General features: G+C 47.3%; 2 protein-coding genes across 2 annotated transcripts; both read left to right on the top strand.

The window, feature by feature from the left end:
• The first annotated feature begins 2,155 nt into the window (after nucleotides 1-2,155).
• Nucleotides 2,156-3,259, top strand: LOC123107207 (30S ribosomal protein S3-like). The gene is made up of 2 exons (XM_044529208.1): nucleotides 2,156-2,947; nucleotides 3,059-3,259. The coding sequence occupies exons 1-2, from the start codon at nucleotides 2,246-2,248 to the stop codon at nucleotides 3,113-3,115; spliced, it is 759 nt and encodes a 252-aa protein (XP_044385143.1). The 5' UTR covers nucleotides 2,156-2,245; the 3' UTR covers nucleotides 3,116-3,259.
• Nucleotides 3,260-5,674: 2,415 nt separating this feature from the next.
• On the top strand, nucleotides 5,675-6,730 carry LOC123101409 (putative cyclin-dependent kinase F-2). Its single transcript, XM_044522875.1, has one exon. It carries the CDS (start codon nucleotides 5,675-5,677, stop codon nucleotides 6,728-6,730), a length of 1,056 nt encoding a protein of 351 aa, XP_044378810.1.
• Nucleotides 6,731-19,017: the final 12,287 nt, after the last annotated feature.

Genomic DNA, 19,017 nt, shown 5'->3' with positions numbered 1-19,017 from the left:
CGGCCTGGGGCCTAGATCCACCACTAGGGCTGGATATACTTGGATACCTAGGCCCATGGATAACAGTGTTATCCCACTCACCCAACCAAATGATTGGTTACTTTTTTATAAGTGTAGACACTAAGGCTAGTCATAGTGGGGAGTAACTTATACTAGTGTTATGTATATGACACTAGTCTAAGTTACTATCTTCATAGTGTAAAGTACTCCCTCCGTCCGGGTTTATTGGGCCCGTGAGCAAAGGAGAGGCGTCCCTTCCTGTTAGGCCCTTCGGTCCGACTACCAAGGAAAATTAATTGGAAAGAGTGCATGCATGTGAGTTTAACGCATGGGGCAGCATTATTAATGTGATAATTAATTTGCTGACGCTGCATGCATGGAGATTTCGCTTGGCATCGGCTAGTCTCGCGGGAAATAAATTCGCATGCATAGGCTCCAGAGGGAAAGTCGTGCATGCTATTGGTGGAGAGCATGCAGGATTGTGGCGGTATAAATTATCTGCAATAAATGACAATGCCATATGAAGCATTAGGTAACTACTCGAGGGACAATGCCTCAATTAACATGCGCGAATAGGAAATTGCCTTGGTCTTGCCGATCTTGTTTACGGGCCTAATAAACCCGGACGGAGGGAGTAACATACTAGTGGTGTCATAGATGACTTTATTATTAGTTTGTAGACTCATATTGTCTTGGGAACTGCTATGTTACAGTAACATATTATGTTATTACTTCTCATTAACTACTCGCCATGTAAGGAAAATTTTCTTGAAGTGCGCTGTGTTACTAGCTAAGTTACTCCCACTATGACTAGCCTAATATACGCGCATGAGCAATCATCCCTATGAGCATTTCAGCCTCATAATTGAAGAGAACATTGTCAAACATAGAAAGCAGTGTTTACTGGGCACCAATTACATAGCACTAGAAATACAACCAAGTATTTAAAAAATTCTATATACTCATGCATAGAAAAAAATTGGTTGCGGTAATGACACTAGTATAAACTTTCTTTCGTAGAAAGGATATTGAAATCCCGATCTACGCATCAATGTGCACAATCATTTTTTTATATTAAAGTTGATACAAAGCATCCAGCCGATTACAAGATATGAATATACCATCTATGACTAAGTCAGACTTTTCCCGCAACAAGGACGACAATGTTCCACTTACCATCTTCATGATGGGTCTTCTCAACCCGGAGACGACACCATGAACATGGAGAAAATATCAGGTGCTACCAGCTCTTATATGCTACCATGATACCAAATTCAAAAATTCAAATTTAAACTTGTCAAAAATTCTGAAAAAATCATAAATGTTCACAACATATATGGCGACAATCCCCTAAAAAATCAGATAAAAAATCGACATACACATAGAGAAACAAAAAAGACAAATCCATGATTAATAGTCTTTTTGTTTCTCCGTGTATATTTTGAATTTTGATCTAAATATTTTAGTCGTTGTCAACATATATGTCATGAACATCCATGATTTTTTCCAGATTTTTTTGACAAGTTTAAATTTGAATTTTTTAAATTGGTATCATGGTAGCATATAAGATATGGTATCATCTGATATTTTCCCATGAACATGGTGACTTGTTTCAAGCTTGTACCTACCTTTGTCTCAAGTTTTTTTTTTTGAGTGGAACATTTGTTTCAAGCTTGTACGTACCTATTGATGCATAGCAAGCAATGCTAAATTCCGTCTCGTCATCATGCAAGTTTTCTCTCTTTTCCTTTTGACATATTTCATTGGCATGACAGCTCATGTATAAATAACTAATGAAACATACTTTAGTTTTAGTACGTCAATGTGAAGCCAAATGCATCGCGAACCTATTGCTTGTGGCTCCGTACCTATATCTTGAGAATCCCTTGATCGGAGTTAATGGACAGCCGCCGCGAAAAACACCCGACCGACCACGCTAAACACAGATCACTTATTTCACAAGCAACCAGCAATTCTTGTCTTACCCCCGTCCACGAAGCAATTCTATCAACCAAAACCCGCGATTATTCCTTAGCATGTCGCGAGAGATATCACTCAGATGCAAGCAAGAAAAAGAAGATTGTTAAACCTTCCCTCCTTTTACTTCCCAACCCGGCTCACTCCATCCCGCTCTAGCTTGCTCGCCACCCATGATAAAGAAACCGATGCACATTAGCAGGAGCAGTATCGAACAAGCACATCCCGATCCATCTGAGCTCCTGATTCGAAGCTACCGCCCGAGGCCATGGGGCTCTGCGCGTCGATGCTGCAGCGGAGGACGGAGGGGCGGTACCCCGAGCCGAGGCGCGGCACGGCGAGGGCGCTGTTCGTCGTCAGAAGCGACCGCCGGCCGTCGAACCCAGAGGCGCTGGTGGTCCGGGTGCAGGACTCCGGTCGGACACAGCTCCGGAGACATGGCACTGGCAGGGCGGAGAGTGGAGGACGCGGGGGGTGCTGGCAGCAAGGCACGGACGCGCTGGACAGGATGATCACTCGCGCTCGGATGCCCCGGCTGCCTTGCGCGGGCAGCGGGACCGTCGGGGTCGAGCCGGACGCGGCGTTGCGCACGCGTCAGACGGCGTTGCGCACGCGTCAGACGGCGTCGGCGGAGCGAGGTGCCCCACCAGGGCTCGGGGTCGAGCCGGACGCGCCGTTGTATACGCGCAAGACGACGGCGGCGGCAGACCGAGGGGGCCTGCCAGGGCCGCGCTGGACGCCACCAACGGCCCCAGCGACGGCGACGCCGGCCATGACACCCATGGGTGGGGCGCCAGCGGCACCGAGTACGCCGGCCTCGGCAGCCATGACGCCGGGCCGGCCGGTGTGGCAGAGGAGGATACTGATGGGGATGCGGTGCGAGCTGCCGCGGTTCAGCGGGCTCGTGCTGTACGACGAGCACGGCCGGCCCATCCAGGTCGGCACCCCGGGCAGAAGGAACCACCGCCAGGTACGCAGCAGGCAGCCAGGCAGACTAAGCTTAGCTCGACAGGTAGTTAGTTTCTTCCTGAGCAATACAGGAGTTCAGATTAATGTACGCTTTTGACCTGTTTTTCTCCAGGGGAAGAAGAAGACTGCCAGGACATCTTCCACCACAACTCTCAGGGACCTCTTATAGGCTAGAGCTAGCTGCGATTCATTGACAGAGAATGCTTCTCTGTCGAATGCTCTGTTGTAAAGCGGCAAATACTTCTCATGCGAGTATATCAATGTTCTAGTGTCGAGAAATTGTTTGGAGGCCTTCACTGTAACATTGCAACTTACTACATTGTTGGAAAAATTGATGATAGGGCGCGGACGCTGACCATGTCCCCTAATTGTCTGTATTTCTTTTCTAATTCCGCAACACTCAAAATAATAATAGAAAATAGCACAATTCATCCACTTTTTTTTCAATATCCCTAGTATAATAATAGTTCAGGATGTTCACAAGAATTCACTGATTTTGAATTCAGCGGTACTCGAGTCAAAACTGACACATGTCGTTTCGTACATAGTTTCTCTTGAACTTCACCTAACAATGTATGAGCGTAAATAGCTCGCCCTTGGTCTTGTAGTACAGGGTGACAAGCGTCCAGGCTATACAACCTGATGGTTATCAAGTTGCAAAACTGAGTGAATCAATAAACTGACCAACTTCCTGCCCAAAAAAAAGATCAACATTATGTAGAATAACAAGCAAAACTTACGGGTTGACGAGCCCGATGGTCACATTGTCTCCTCTCGTGCAATCACACCACAAAACTTCATGACATCGTTGGAGATGATGTACAACCTGATACGTTAGTGACTTTGCATTGCGTTTATAGATGATGTGCATGTCGTTGGGTGCGGAGTTTTTTTGCTCATGAAATGAAGCCTGCACGTTTTGCCAAAATGTCGAGCCCTTGTTCATGCCTATAAAGTCCGCAGATACGACAAACCACGCATCACACAACAACTCATCATCAATAACCGAGTACACCGCCATCGTGCTTACTCCAGAAAACAACAAGTTCAACAAAAAAGCTCAATAACATTTGACTAAAGACCTGTCGGGCGTGGTGTCTGCCGTAGACGGCGTCGAGAGGGGGCGGATGATACCTGGCTGCAGAGGGATCCTGGGTGGACCGCATGTAGGCGCGTGGGTGGGGGCTGTAAACGTCTGAGGATGCCTGGGCGGCGACCGGAGAGGTACAACGGCGGATGGTGCAGATGAAAGCAAGGGGGAGCAAGGGTGGAGTGGAAGAAAAGTGGACTGGGAGGGAGATTTGAGTAGGCTGGGGTTGTCAGAGTCATATGTGGCGGTGTTCCGGACTCTCGCAAAGCCCCCGCCCCAATTTGTTTTTGGTTTGCCGGAAAACAGACAGCTGGACGCATCGTCGGACAGATATGGGTCTACGCTGGATGCCAAAATGTGTCTGGACAGCTCGGTCCAAAGGTTGTGGGAGGTTTGAGGGTGCATTAGAAATGCTTTTACAGGCATGGCCGAGGTGGTGGTAGAACATTAGAGATGATGGCTCTTGCAAATTGGGGCAACGAGACGCGCGCGGTAGTGTAGTCAACCGTGGTTGATGATGGCCATCGGTTAGGCTTGGATTGGGGGAAGGATTGAAAGGTGGCAAGAAGATGGACATAATAGATGGGGGAGAAAGCAGGAGGGGAACTTTTGGTCTGTGGGGACATAAGCACTTTATACGGGAAAAAATTAGTAATTCAACAAAAAGTCGAAAATTCCTGAAAATATTTTTGAAATAAACTTGACCTTCTATTGTACTCGTGAAATAAAATCCACAAAAGAATATATCCTTTTGACTTCTTTTCAAAAAAGACAAATTTTTGGCTAAAATAATGTGAATAGTGACCTATAATAGCAAATAAATTTTGTCTTTTTTGCTGTGAGGTCAACTTTTGTTGTTTTTCGTCGACATTTATATATCAGTGCAAAAGTAAGTCAAGTGTTTTGTCAAAAATATTAAAAAAAAAATCCCCATATAGGGTGCATATACAACCAGGAACCAAAATGTATTTCCCGGAGAAAGCAATTCTATCATGCACGGATCCATCGTCTGTGGTTACTTTGAGATTCATGCTTTGTTTTTTTGACCATTTTCAAAATTTGTTAGCGTTACATTTGCTTTTTCCTCTTGTTCCAAAGTGTATATTAATGTCTCATTGTTGTATATTATCGTGTATATTAAAAACGATCCAAAATAAGAGCATTTTTTTATTAGCACATAATGAAAAGTGATGATACACAGTGAAATTAAAAAAAATGAACAAAACATTCTGAAACGAGATAAATTGTGACAACAAAAAATAAAATAGCATGAATCTCAAAGGAACCACGGACGTTGGGTCCATGCACTAGGTAATCTGTGCAGCCCCGTAGATGAACCACTCTCCAGCAAAACCGAAATCGGGCAAGTGACCCATAGGCAGTTCCTTTTTCCTCCTCTGCGGCTAGGAATCCGAACGCGTACATGATCCCGTTGCAGTCTCGGTCTCGCCCAAGCCACGCAGCGGGTTGACTTCGAGTCCGGGGAGCAGTCGAGCACGTCTCGCTGACGCTGGGCATCCCAACCTCTATATATACGGCCGCCACCATGCGATCCTCTCCTCTCCTCTCCTCTGCTCGTCTCCTTTCCTTTTCTGCCGCGCCGCTTCTTCCATCGACCTCCTCCTCCGTTCCCGATCGATGGCCATCAAGCGCGTCTTTCCCGGCGACCACCCCGACTTCAAGGTGGACATGAGCGGCGGCGCCCCGAGGCTCACCTTCTGCAACAGGGCGCGCTACTGGAGCTCCACCGACTACCAGGAGACGCGCGCGCTCGGCGTGGGCGCCTACGGCGGCGTCGTGGAGGCGCGCCACCTCACCAACGGCTGGACCGTCGCCGTCAAGAAACCGCTCCCCTGCGTGCACGAGGGCGCCGGCATCGCGTGCGGCTGCGCCGACGCCCGTACGCTGCACGAGGCGGCGTTCCTCGCCGCGTGCCACCGCCACCGCGCCATCGTCGAGCTCCGGGCGCTCTCGCTCGACCCCTTCGCCCGGAAGCTCTCCGTCGTGATGGAGTGCGTCGGGCCCAACCTGCACGACGTCCTCCACGAGCACCGCCGCGGCCGGCCGTTCCCCAAGGCCGACGTGCGCTGCATCATGGAGCAGCTCCTCGGCGCCGCCAAGCACATGCACGGGCTGCGCATCATCCACCGCGACATCAAGCCGGGGAACATCCTCGTCGGCGCAGACGGCATCAGCAGCGTCAAGATCTGCGACCTAGGGCTCGCGGTGTCCATGTCCGAGCCCGCGCCGTACGGCCAGCACGGCACACGCCGATACATGGCGCCGGAGATGCTCCTCGGCAAGACCGACTACGACGCCACGGTTGATATGTGGTCCCTCGGCTGCGTCATGGCCGAGCTCCTCTCCGGGAAGCCGCTCTTCGACGGGGACGACGACGCCCAACAGCTCCTCGCCATCTTCCGCGTTCTCGGTGTGCCATTGTTCACCACCTGGCCAGACTACGAGTCATTGCCGCTCGCCGGGAAGCTGGTGACGCCGCCGCATGTCATTTCCCGCAACAAGCTCCGTGAGCACTTCCCAGAGGACCTCCTCTCCAAAGAAGGCTTCGAAGTCCTCAAGGGGCTCCTCTCGTGCAACGTCGACAAGAGGTTGTCGGCCACCACCGCGCTCAGGCGACCATGGTTCGCCAACGTTACCAATGATTTGTATTGCGTTGATCACAAATGTGCATGAGATTGTATGTTGGTCAAGTGAAGAGCACTTGGTGTATAGCTTGTTGCAAGAACATAAAACTACAACTGTAGGCGTCCTAAACACTACTAAGTGTTGGCTGGTTTCCTCATGGATCAGTCCTCTCCATTGGATGTTGAATGAACGATGGATTGGTGGCTGCATGTTACAGCGTGACTGGCCATGGGCAAGTCACCTGATCCCAGTCCTGATCGAATATACTTCTTCCGTTTTTATTTACTCTGCACATTAGAGTTGACTGAAGTCCAATCTCATAAAGTTTGACCAAGTTTATAGAAAATAATATAAACAATTATCATAACAAATCTATATGATGTGAAAATGCATTCAATAATAAATCTAATAGTATTGATTTGTTATTGTATATGTTAATAACTTTGTCTATACACTTTGTCAAAATTTACCAAATTTGACTTTGACCAAAGCTAATATGTGGACTAAATCAAAATAGAGGGAGTGCCTTTTGGCTGAAAACTAACGCATCCGCACTTGACCACGAGTGAGAGGAGGTGCCTTATCGGGGCGCTGCGTGCTGTGGAGGACCCCATGCATGTGTTGCATGTCCCGACAGGCCCGAGGAGGGCCGCACGGACAAAGTACATGCTTTGGAAGATTACCTTCGGGGCACGCACGCCTAGTGGGGGGGGGTGTTGGAGATATGCCCTAGAGGCAATCATGTATGATGTTATTTTCTATGTGTTTATGAATAAAGATAGTCCTTGGACATTATCAATGATCTGTATCAGAAAGTACGTGACTTGTTTGTGGGACTATGCATTATATGATGAACGTCCTAAAAGGTCCCTAGTCGAAAGGGCTGTGTGGACGCGCAGCCGACTAGACTAGCATATGACACGGTCGATGGCTTGGTCTCACTAGTCATGGAGCATTGGATACTAACCGGATAATATGGACTCGGGAGGATCTGGTCGGATTCGACGTAGTCGGATCCGAGTTGAGATACGGTCCGAGTCGGACAGACCCAACTATAAGACGCAGTGATATGTCATCTGTGAGTTTCTAGTACAACATACGTTCTATGTCCTAAGACCCGAGCTGGCGCATGTACTCGGGATGGTGACAGACTTGATTTGGGCCAACCAAATGCTACTCCGTGACTGGGTAGTTACAAAGGTAGGTTTCGGGCTTGTCCAGACCCATGCCGCGAGACATGGTCGAGCAAGATGGGATTTGTCCCTCCGATCAGGAGAGATATACTCTAGGCCCCGCGTGTGATCCGATCAGGATAAGCATGGCCATGCGACAAGGATTATGAGATAATCTGGTTTATGGTCGGCATCACTGGAACGAGAAAGAGGTCAGGCTAGCACAAGGATGACAGACTTGCCTTGAGCCCGACAACATGTATAGTGTGGCAAAGGGAACAGAAGCATGATGTACGGTTTGCCTAACCAGCTTCATAGTCTGCTTGGTGTTCGGCATGCCTTACTAGGGGCCGCTACAAACCGTGCAGTTCGGAGGTGATCCGAACTGCGACCAAGCCGGCTTGAACCTAAGGGGTCGCGCGCTTAAGGGAAGGAACCTACGAGGTCAGATCCGAGGACACTGATCGGATGTGATCCGAGCTGTATTTGGATTGTGGCCGAGTAGACTTATGGGCTTTAGGGTTCATGCGAGGCCCAAGTGTTGAGCCCGCGACGGATGCCTATATAAAGTGAAGGTGCCGCACACTCATGCGATTGATCGCTTTGGCGTTATCACTAGGATTTACATGTGTTGTGAATAGACACCTCCACTCGCCGCCGGTTGTGTGATCGGACCTAGCAGTTCGCCGCATGACGTTCCTCTTGCACGCGCGGATACCGTTAGAGACAGTGCACCTGCATCGCTCTGGCAAACTTGTATGTGGGATCCGGCGACCGACTGTTCGAGAGAGATCGGACAAGGAGGAGACGATCCACGCGGACGCACTGCACCAACTCTTCTTTCGCTGCACGGCACTGCGCATCTCATGGTTCGCCAGCGACGTTGATGCTTCAGCCTGATCTCTAACTACTGCAAAGACTATTTTTGGGCTTCTGTTTAACACAATTGATTTTGGAATAGTTTGGAACTATTTGTTTGCAGCCCAAAGATATATATACTTTGATTTCATACCAAAGATTTGGATTGCATTTTTTTTAGCATCAGTACAGACACAAGCGCTCATATACACGCGCATACACTCACCCCCATGAACGCACACACGCACCCCCTACCCCTATGAGCACCTCCGAGAGACTGAGCCGGCATATCATCTTGAGATTTACGAAGTCGCCGTAGGCGCCTCGTCGTCGACGGGAATGTCTCCTCCCACTGAAAGCGCATCGCCGGAAATCCTGAAATAAATCAAGGAATAATGCGAGCACCAGGATTTGAACCCTGATGGGTTGAGGATACCACTGTCCACCTAACCAACTCAACCACAGGTTGATTCGCAAGATTTGGATTGCATTGATCGCTAGTGTGCATGAGATTGTATATTGGTCGAATATATCTTTGGGCTGCAAACTGACGCGTCCGCAGTTGACCATGAGCGAGAGAAGGCACCTTTTAGGGGAGCTTCTATTTGGTGCGTTCGGCGCCGTGGAAGCGAACGGGCGCCTACAGGCAACACTAGTGGCCAGCCCACGGACGAAAGAGAGCAGTAAACGTCTCGCGACAAAAAATGCAAAAATACATAAGAAGCACTGATGACCCATAAATATAGGGGATCAATCATAGTTTTTTCGATAAGTAAGAGTGTCGAACCCAATGAGGAGCAGAAGAAAATGACAAACAGTTTTCAACAAGGTATTTTCTGCAAGCACTGAAATTATTGGTAACAGATAATTTGATAGTAAGATAATTCATAACGGGTAACAAGTAACAAATGTAGCAGAGGTGCAGCAAGGTGGCCCAATCCTATTTATAGCAAAGGACAAGTCTGGACCAACTTTTATATAAAGCAAAGCCCTCTTGAGGACACATGTGAATTATCATCAAGTTATTTTCATCATGCTCATATGATTCACATTCGTTACTTTGATAATTTGATACGTGGGTGGACCGGTGCTTGGGTGCTATTCTTACTAGGACAAGCCTCCCACTTATGATTAACCCCTCTCACATGCATCCGCAACTACGAAAAAATTAAGATAAATCTAACCATAACATGAAACATGTGGATCCAAATGAGCCCCTTATGAAGCAACACATAAATTAGGGTTTAAGCTTCTATCACTCTAGCAACCCATCATCTACTTATTACTTTTCAATGTTTTTTGCTACCTCTTGACCACTGCGTTGGTTTTCCCCGAAGAGGAAGGGATGATGCATCAAAGTAGCGTAAGTATTTCCCTCAGTTTTTGAGAACCAATGTATCAATCCAGTAGGAGGCTAAGCGCGAGTCCCTCTTACCTGCACAAAACAAATAAATCCTCGCAACGAACGCAAATAGGGGTTGCCAATTCCTATAAGGCCACTTACGAGAGTGAGATTTGATAGATATGATAAAGATAATATTTTTGGTATTTTTATGATAAAGATGCAAAGTAAATAGGAAATGAAATAACTAAGTAGTAGGAGATTAATATGATAAAGATAGACCCGGCGGCCATAGGTTTCACTAGTGGCTTCTCTCGAGAGCATAAATATTTTATGGTGGGTGAACAAATTACTGTTGAGCAATTGACAAAATTGAGCGTAGTTATGAGAATATCTAGGTATGATCATGTATATAGGCATCACGTCCGAGACAAGTAGACCGACTCCTGCCTGCATCTACTACTATTACTCCACTCATCGACCGCTATCCAGCATGCATCTAGAGTATTAAGTTAAAAATAGAGTAACGCCTTAAGCAAGATGACATGATGTAGAGGGATAGACTCATGGAATATGAAGAAAACCCCATCTTGTTATCCTCGATGACAACAATACAATACGTGCCTTGGTGCCCCTACTGTCATTGGGAAAGGACACCGCAAGATTGAACCCAAAGCTAAGCACTTCTCCCATTGCAAGAAAGATCAATCTAGTAGCCCAAACCAAACTAATAATTCGAAGAGACTTGCAAAGATAACCAATCATACATAAAAGAATTCAGAGAAGATTCAAATATTGTTCATAGATAGACTTGATCATAAACCCACAATTCATCGGTCTCAACAAACACACCGCAAAAAGAAAATTACATCGAATAGATCTCCACAAGAGAGGGAGAGAACATTGTATTGAGATCCAAAAAGAGAGAAGAAGCCATCTAGCTACTAACTATGGACCCGTAGGTCTGAGGTAAACTACTTGCACTTCATCGGAGGGGCTATGGTGTTGATGTAGATGTTGGAAATATGCCCTAGAGGCAATAATAAAATGGTTATTATTATATTTCTTTGTTCATGATAATTGTCTATTGTTCATGCTATAATTGTGTTATCCGGAAATCGTGATACATGTGTGAATACATAGACCACAACACGTCCCTAGTGAGCCTCTAGTTGACTAGCTCGTTGATCAAAAGATAGTCATGGTTTCCTGACTATGGACATTGTATGTCATTGTTAACGGGATCACATCATTAGGAGAATGATGTGATGGACAAGACCCAATCCTAAGCATAGCTCAAAGATCGTGTAGTTTGTTTGCTATAGCTTTTCCGAATGTCAAGTATCATTTCCTTAGACCATGAGATTGTGCAACTTCCGGATACCGTAGGAGTGCTTTGGGTGTGCCAAACATCACAACATAACTGGGTGACTATAAAGGTACACTAAAGGTATCTCCGAAAGTGTCTGTTGGGTTGGCACGAATCGAGACTGGGATTTGTCACTCCGTATGACGGAGAGGTATCTCTGGGCCCACTCGGTAATGCATTATCATAATGATCTCAATGTGACCAAGTGGTTTATACCGGGATCATGCATTACGGTACGAGTAAAGTGACTTACCAGTAACGAGATTGAACGAGGTATTGGGATACCGATGATCGAGTCTTAGGCAAGTAACGTACCGATTGACAAAGGGAATTGTATACGGATTGATTGAATCCTCGACATCGTGGTTCATCCGATGAGATCATCGAGGAGCATGTGGGAGCCAACATGGGTATCCAGATCCCGCTGTTGGTTATTGACCGGAGAGTCGTCTCGGTCATGTCTGCGTGTCTCCCGAACTCGTAGGGTCTACACACTTAAGGTTCGGTGACGCTAGGGTTGTTGAGATATTAGTATATGGTAACCCGAAAGTTGTTCGGAGTCCCGGATGAGATCCCAGATGTCACGAGGAGTTTCAGAATGGTCCAGAGGTGAAGATTTATATATAGGAAGTCAAGTTTCGGCCATCGGGAAAGTTTCGGGGGTAATCGGTATTGTACTGGGACCACCGAAAGGGTCCCGGGGGTCCACCGGGTGGGGCCACCTATCCCGGAGGGCCCCATGGGATGAAGTGGGAGGGGAACCAGCCCCTAGTGGGCTGGTGAGCCCCCCTTGGGCCTCCCTCTGCGCCTAGGGTTGGAAACCCTAGGGGTGGGGGGCGCCCCACTTGGCTAGGGGGGCAAGCCACCCCTTGGCCGCCGCCCCCCTTGGAGATTGGATCTCCTAGGGCCGGCGCCCCCCTAGGGACCCTATATATAGTGGGGGGGAGGGAGGGCAGCCGCACCCTAGCCCCTGGCCTCTCCCTCTCCCTCCCGTGACACTCCTTCCTCTCCCTGTGCTTGGCGAAGCCCTGCCGAGATCACCGTTGCTTCCACCACCACGCCGTCGTGCTGCTGGATCTTCATCAACCTCTCCTTCCCCCTTGCTGGATCAAGTTGGAGGAGACGTCTTCCCAACCGTACGTGTGTTGAACGCGGAGGTGCCGTCCGTTCGGCTCTAGGTCATCGGTGATTTGGATCACGACGAGCACGACTCCATCAACCCCGTTCTCTTGAACACTTCCGCGCGCGATCTACAAGGGTATGTAGATGCACTCCTTTCTCCCTCGTTGCTAGATGACTCCATAGATTGATCTTGGTGATGCGTAGAAACTTTTGAAATTCTGCTACGTTCCCCAACAGTGGTATCAGAGCTAGGTCTATGCGTAGTTTTTATGCACGAGTAGAACACAAAGCAGTTGTGGGCGTCGATATTGTCAATTTGCTTGGCGTTACTAGTCTTATCTTGATTCGGCGGCATCGTGGGATGAAGCGGCCCGGACCGAACTTACACGTACGCTTACGTGAGACTGGTTCCACCGATTGACATGCACTAGTTGCATAAGGTGGCTAGCAGGTGTCTGTCTCTCCCACTTTAGTCGGATTGGATTCGATGAAAAGGGTCCTTCTGAAGGGTAAATAGAAATTGGCATATCACGTTGTGGTTTTGGCGTAGGTATGAAACGTTCTTGCTAGAAACCTATAGCAGCCACGTAAAAACTTGCAACAACAATTAGAGGACGTCTAACTTGTTTTTGCAGCATGTGCCGTGTGATGTGATATGGCCAAAAGGATGTGATGAATGATATATGTGATGTATGAGATTGATCATGTTCTTGTAATAGGAATCACGACTTGCATGTCGATGAGTATGACAACCGGCAGGAGCCATAGGAGTTGTCTTTATTTATTTATGACCTGCGTGTCAACATAAACGTCATGTAATTACTTTACTTTATTGCTAAAGCGTTAGCCATAGTAGTAGAAGTAATAGATGACGAGACAACTTCAAGGAGACACGATGATGGAGATCATGATGATGGAGATCATGGTGTCATGCCGGTGACAACGATGATCATGGAGCCCCAAAGATGGAGATCAAAAGGAGCAAATGATATTGGCCATATCATGTCACTATTTGATTGCATGTGATGTTTATCATGTTTTACATCTTATTTGCTTAGAACGACGATAGCTTAAATAAGATGATCCCTCGTAATAATTTCAAGAAAGTGTTCCCCCTAACTGTGCACCGTTGCGAAGGTTTGTTGTTTCGAAGCACCACGTGATAATCGGGTGTGATAGATTCTAACGTTCGAATACAACGGGTGTAAGCCAGATTTACACACGCAATACACTTAGGTTGACTTGACGAGCCTAGCATGTACAAACATGGCCTCGGAACACAGAAGACCGAAAGGTCGAGCATGAGTCGTATAGAAGATACGATCAACATGAAGATGTTCACCGATGTTGACTAGTCCGTCTCACGTGATGATCGGACACGACCTAGTTGACTCGGATCATGTTTCACTTAGATGACTAGAGGGATGTCTACCTGAGTGGGAGTTCATTGAATAATTTGATTAGATGAACTTAATTATCATGAACTTAGTCTAAAATCTTTACACTATGTCTTGTAGATCAAATGGCCTACGCTAATGTTGCCCTCAACTTCAACGTGTTCCTAGAGAAAACCAAGCTTAAAGATGATGGCAGCAACTATACGGACTGGGTCCGGAACCTGAGGATCATCCTCATAGCTGCCAAGAAAGATTATGCTCTAGAAGCACCGCTAGGTGACACACCCATCCCAGAGAACCAAGACGTTATGAACGCTTGGCAGTCACGTGCTGATGATTACTCCCTCGTTCAGTGCGGCATGCTTTACAGCTTAGAACCGGGACTCCAAAAGCGTTTTGAGAGACACGAAGCATATGAGATGTTCGAAGAGCTGAAAATGGTTTTCCAAGATCATGCCCGGGTCGAGAGATATGAAGTCTCCGACAAGTTCTTCCGCTGTAAGATGGAGGAAAATAGTTCTGTCAGTGAGCACATACTCAAAATGTCTGGGTTGCATAACCGCTTGACTCAGCTGGGAGTTAATCTCCCGGATGACGCGGTCATTGACAGAATCCTTCAGTCGCTTCCACCGAGCTACAAGAGCTTTGTGATGAACTTCAATATGCAGGGGATGGAAAAGACCATTCCTAAGGTATATTCAATGCTGAAATCAGCAGTGGTGGAAATCAGAAAGGAACATCAAGTGTTGATGGTGAATAAAACCACTAAGTTCAAGAAAGGCAAGGGTAAGAAGAACTTCAAGAAGGATGGCAAGGGAGTTGCCGCGCCCGGTAAGCAAGTTGCCGGGAAGAAGCCAAAGAATGGACCCAAGCCCGAGACTGAGTGTTTTTATTGCAAGGGAAGTAGTCACTGGAAGCGGAACTCCCCCAAATACTTAGGGACAAGAAGGCCGGCAACACTAAAGGTATATGTGATATACATGTAATTGATGTGTACCTTACCAGTACTCGTAGTAGCTCCTGGGTATTTGATACCGGTGCGGTTGCTCACATTTGTAACTCAAAGCAGGAGCTGCGGAATAAGCGGAGACTGGCGAAGGACGAGGTGACGATGCGCGTCGGGAATGGTTCCAAGGTCGATGTGATCACCGTCGGCATGCTACCTCTACATTTACCTACGGGATTAGTTTTAAACCTCAATAATTGTTATTTAGTGCCAGCTTTGAGCATGAACATGTTGGGGAACGTAGCAGAATTTTAAAATTTTCTATGCATCACCAAGATCAATCTATGGAGTCATCTAGCAACGAGGGAGAGAGGAGTGCATCTACATACCCTTGTAGATCGCGCGCGGAAGCATTCAAGAGAACGGGGTTGATGGAGTCGTACTCGACGTGATCCAAATCACGATGACCAAGTGCCGAACGGACAACACCTCCGCGTTCAACACACGTATGGTTGGGAGACGTCTCCTTCTTCTTGATCCAGCAAGGGGGAAGGAGAGGTTGATGAAGATCCAGCAGCACGACGGCGTGGTGGTGGATGCAGCAGGATCCCGGCAGGGCTTCGCCAAGCGCAAGCGGGGAGGAGAGGTGTAACGGAGGGAGAGGGAGGCGCCAAGATCAAGGGTGTGCGGCTTCCCTCCCTCCCCCTATTTATATAGGGGCCTTAGGGGGGGGGCACCGGCCCTAGGAGATGGATCTCCAAGGGGGCGGCGGCCAAGGGGTGGCTTCCCCTCCAAGCCAAGTAGGGGGGCGCCCCCACCCCTAGGGTTTCCCAACCCTAGGCGCAGGGGAGGCCCAAGGGGGGCGCACCAGCCCACTAGGGGCTGGTTCCCCTCCCAACTCAGCCCATGGGGCCCTCCGGGATAGGTGGCCCCACCCGGTGGATCCCCGAGACCCTTCCGGTGGTCCCGGTACAATACCGATGACCCCCGAAACCTTCCCGATGGCCGAAACTGGACTTCCTATATATAAATCTTTACCTCCGGACCATTCCGGAACTCCTCGTGACGTCCGAGATCTCATCCGGGACTCCGAACAACTTTCGGGTTACTGCATACTAATATCTCTACAACCCTATCGTCACCGAACCTTAAGTGTGTAGACCCTATGAGTTCGGGAGACATGCAGACATGACCGAGACGCCTCTCCGGTCAATAACCAATAGCGGGATCTGGATACCCATGTTGGCTCCCACATGCTCCACGATGATCTCATCGGATGAACCAGGATGTCGAGGATTCAATCAACCCGTATACAATTCCCTTTGTCAATCGGTACGTTACTTGCCCGAGACTCGATCGTCGGTATCCCAATACCTCGTTCAATCTCGTTAACGGCAAGTCACTTTACTCGTGCCGTAATGCATGATCCCGTGATCAACCACTTGGTCACATTGTGCTCATTATGATGATGCATTACCGAGTGGGCCCAGAGATACCTCTCCGTCACACGGAGTGACAAATCCCAGTCTCGATTCGTGTCAACCCAACAGACACTTTCGGAGATACCTGTAATGTACCTTTATAGTCTCCCAGTTATGTTGTGACGTTTGGCACACCCAAAGCACTCCTACGGTATCCAGGAGTTGCACAATCTCATGGTCTAAGGAAATGATACTTGACATTCGGAAAAGCTACAGCAAACGAACTACACGATCTTTGAGCTATGCTTAGGATTAGTTCTTGTCCATCACATCATTCTCCTAATGATGTGATCCCGTTATCAATGACATCCAATGTCCATAGTCAGGAAACCATGACTATCTTTTGATCAACGAGCTAGTCAACTAGAGGCTCACTAGGGACATGTTGTGGTCTATGTATTCACACATGTATTACGATTTCCGGATAACACAATTATAGCATGAATAATAGACAATTATCAGGAACAAAGAAATATAATAATAACCATTTTATTATTGCCTCTAGGGCATATTTCCAACAGTCTCCCACTTGCACTAGAGTCAATATTCTAGTTACATTGTGATGAATCGAACACCCATGCAGTTCTGGTGTTGATCATGTTTTGCTCTAGGGAGAGGTTCAGTCAACGGATCTACCACATTCAGGTCTGTATGTACTTTACAAATCTCTATGTCTCCATTTTGAACACTTTCACGAATGGAGTTGAAGCGTGCTTGATATGCCTGGTCTTCCTGTGAAACCTGGGCTCCTTGGCAAGGGCAATAGCTCTAGTGTTGTCACAAAATAGAGTCATTGGGCCCGACGCATTGGGTATGACTCCTAGGTCAGTAATGAACTCCTTCACCCAGACTGCTTCTTGTGCTGCCTCCGAGGCTGCCATGTACTCCGCTTCACATGTAGATCCCGCCACAACACTTTGCTTGCAACTGCACCAGCTTACTGCCCCACCATTCAAAACATACACGTATCCGGTTTGTGACTTGAGTCATCCAGATCTGTGTCGAAGCTAGCATCGACGTAACCCTTTACGACGAGCTCTTCATCACCTCCATAAACGAGAAACATTTCCTTAGTCCTTTTCAGGTACTTCAGGATATTCTTGACCGTTGTCCAGTGTTCCATGCCGGGATTACTTTGGTACCTTCCTACCAAACATACGGCAAGGTTTACATCAGGTCTGGTACACAACATAGCATACATGATAGACCCTATGGCCGAGGCATAGGGGACGACACTCATATTTTCTCTATCTTCTGCCATGGTCGGGCATTGAGCCGTGCTCAATCTCATACCTTGCAATACAGGCAAGAACCCCTTCTTTGACTGATCCATTTTGAACTTCTTCAATATCTTGTCAAGGCACGTACTCTGTGAAAGACCAATGAGGCGTCTCGATCTATCTCTATAGATCTTGATGCCTAATATATAAGCAGCTTCTCCAAGATCATTCATTGAAAAACACTTGTTCAAGTAGGCCTTTATGCTTTCCAAGAATTCTATATCATTTTCCATCAACAGTATGTCATCCACATACAATATGAGAAATGCTACAGAGCTCCCACTCACTTTCTTGTAAATGCAGGCTTCTCCATAAGTCTACGTAAACCCAAACGCTTTGATCATCTCATCAAAACGAATGTTCCAACTCCGAGATGCTTGCACCAGCCCATAAATCGAGCGTTGGAGCTTGCACACCTTGTCAGCATTCTTAGAATCGACAAAACCTTCCGGCTGCATCATATACAATTCTTCCTTAAGGAAACCATTAAGGAATGCCGTTTTGACGTCCATTTGCCATATCTCATAATCATAGAATGCGGCAATTGCTAACATGATTCGGACGGACTTCAGCTTTCGCTACGGGTGAGAAAGTCTCATCGTAGTCAACCCCTTGAACTTGTCGATAACCCTTAGCGACAAGCCGAGCTTTATAGATGGTCACATTACCATCCGCGTCTGTCTTCTTCTTAAAGATCCATTTATTTTCTATGGCTCACCGATCATCGGGCAAGTCAGTCAAAGTCCTTACTTTGTTTTCATACATGGATCCTATCTCGGATTTCATGGCTTCCAGCCATTTGTCGGAATCCGGGCCCGCCATCGCTTCTTCATAGTTCGAAGGTTCACCGTTGTCTAACAACATGATTTCCAAGACAGGGTTGCCATACCACTTTGGTGCGGAACGTGTCCTCGTGGACCTACGAAGTTCAATAGCAACTTGATCTGAAGTTTCATGATCATCATCATCAACTTCCTCTCTAGTCGGTGCAGGCACCTCAGGAACATTTTCTTGAGCTGCGCCACTTACCGATTCAAGAGGTAATACTTCATCAAGTTCTACTTTCCTCCCGCTTATTTCTTTCGAGAGAAACTCTTTCTCTAGAAAGGACCCATTCTTGGCAACAAAGATCTTGCCTTCAGATCTGAGGTAGAAGGTATACCCAATAGTTTCTTTAGGGTATCCTATGAAGGCGCATTTTTCCAATTTGGGTTCGAGCTTTTCAGGTTGAAGTTTCTTGACATAAGCATCGCATCCCCAAACTTTTAGAAATGACAGCTTAGGTTTCTTCCCAAACCATAATTCATACGGTGTCGTCTCAATGGATTTCGATGGAGCCCTATTTAAAGTGAATGCGGCGGTCTCTAA

The sequence above is a fragment of the Triticum aestivum genome, chromosome 5A (assembly GCF_018294505.1).
Source record: "Triticum aestivum cultivar Chinese Spring chromosome 5A, IWGSC CS RefSeq v2.1, whole genome shotgun sequence".
Lineage (NCBI taxonomy): Eukaryota > Viridiplantae > Streptophyta > Magnoliopsida > Poales > Poaceae > Triticum > Triticum aestivum.
Note: the sequence above shows the minus strand (reverse complement) of the source record. Positions and strands in the feature narration are given on the sequence as shown.

What these genes read in the sequence shown, in the direction of transcription:
- LOC123107207 (XM_044529208.1), top strand. Translation starts at nt 2,246, where the DNA reads ATGGGGCTCTGCGCGTCGATGCTGCAGCGGAGGACGGAGGGGCGGTAC. An exon ending in GCAGAAGGAACCACCGCCAG is followed by an intron (nt 2,948 to 3,058) that starts GTACGCAGCAGG and finishes GTTTTTCTCCAG; the next exon opens with GGGAAGAAGAAGACTGCCAG.
- LOC123101409 (XM_044522875.1), top strand. Translation starts at nt 5,675, where the DNA reads ATGGCCATCAAGCGCGTCTTTCCCGGCGACCACCCCGACTTCAAGGTG.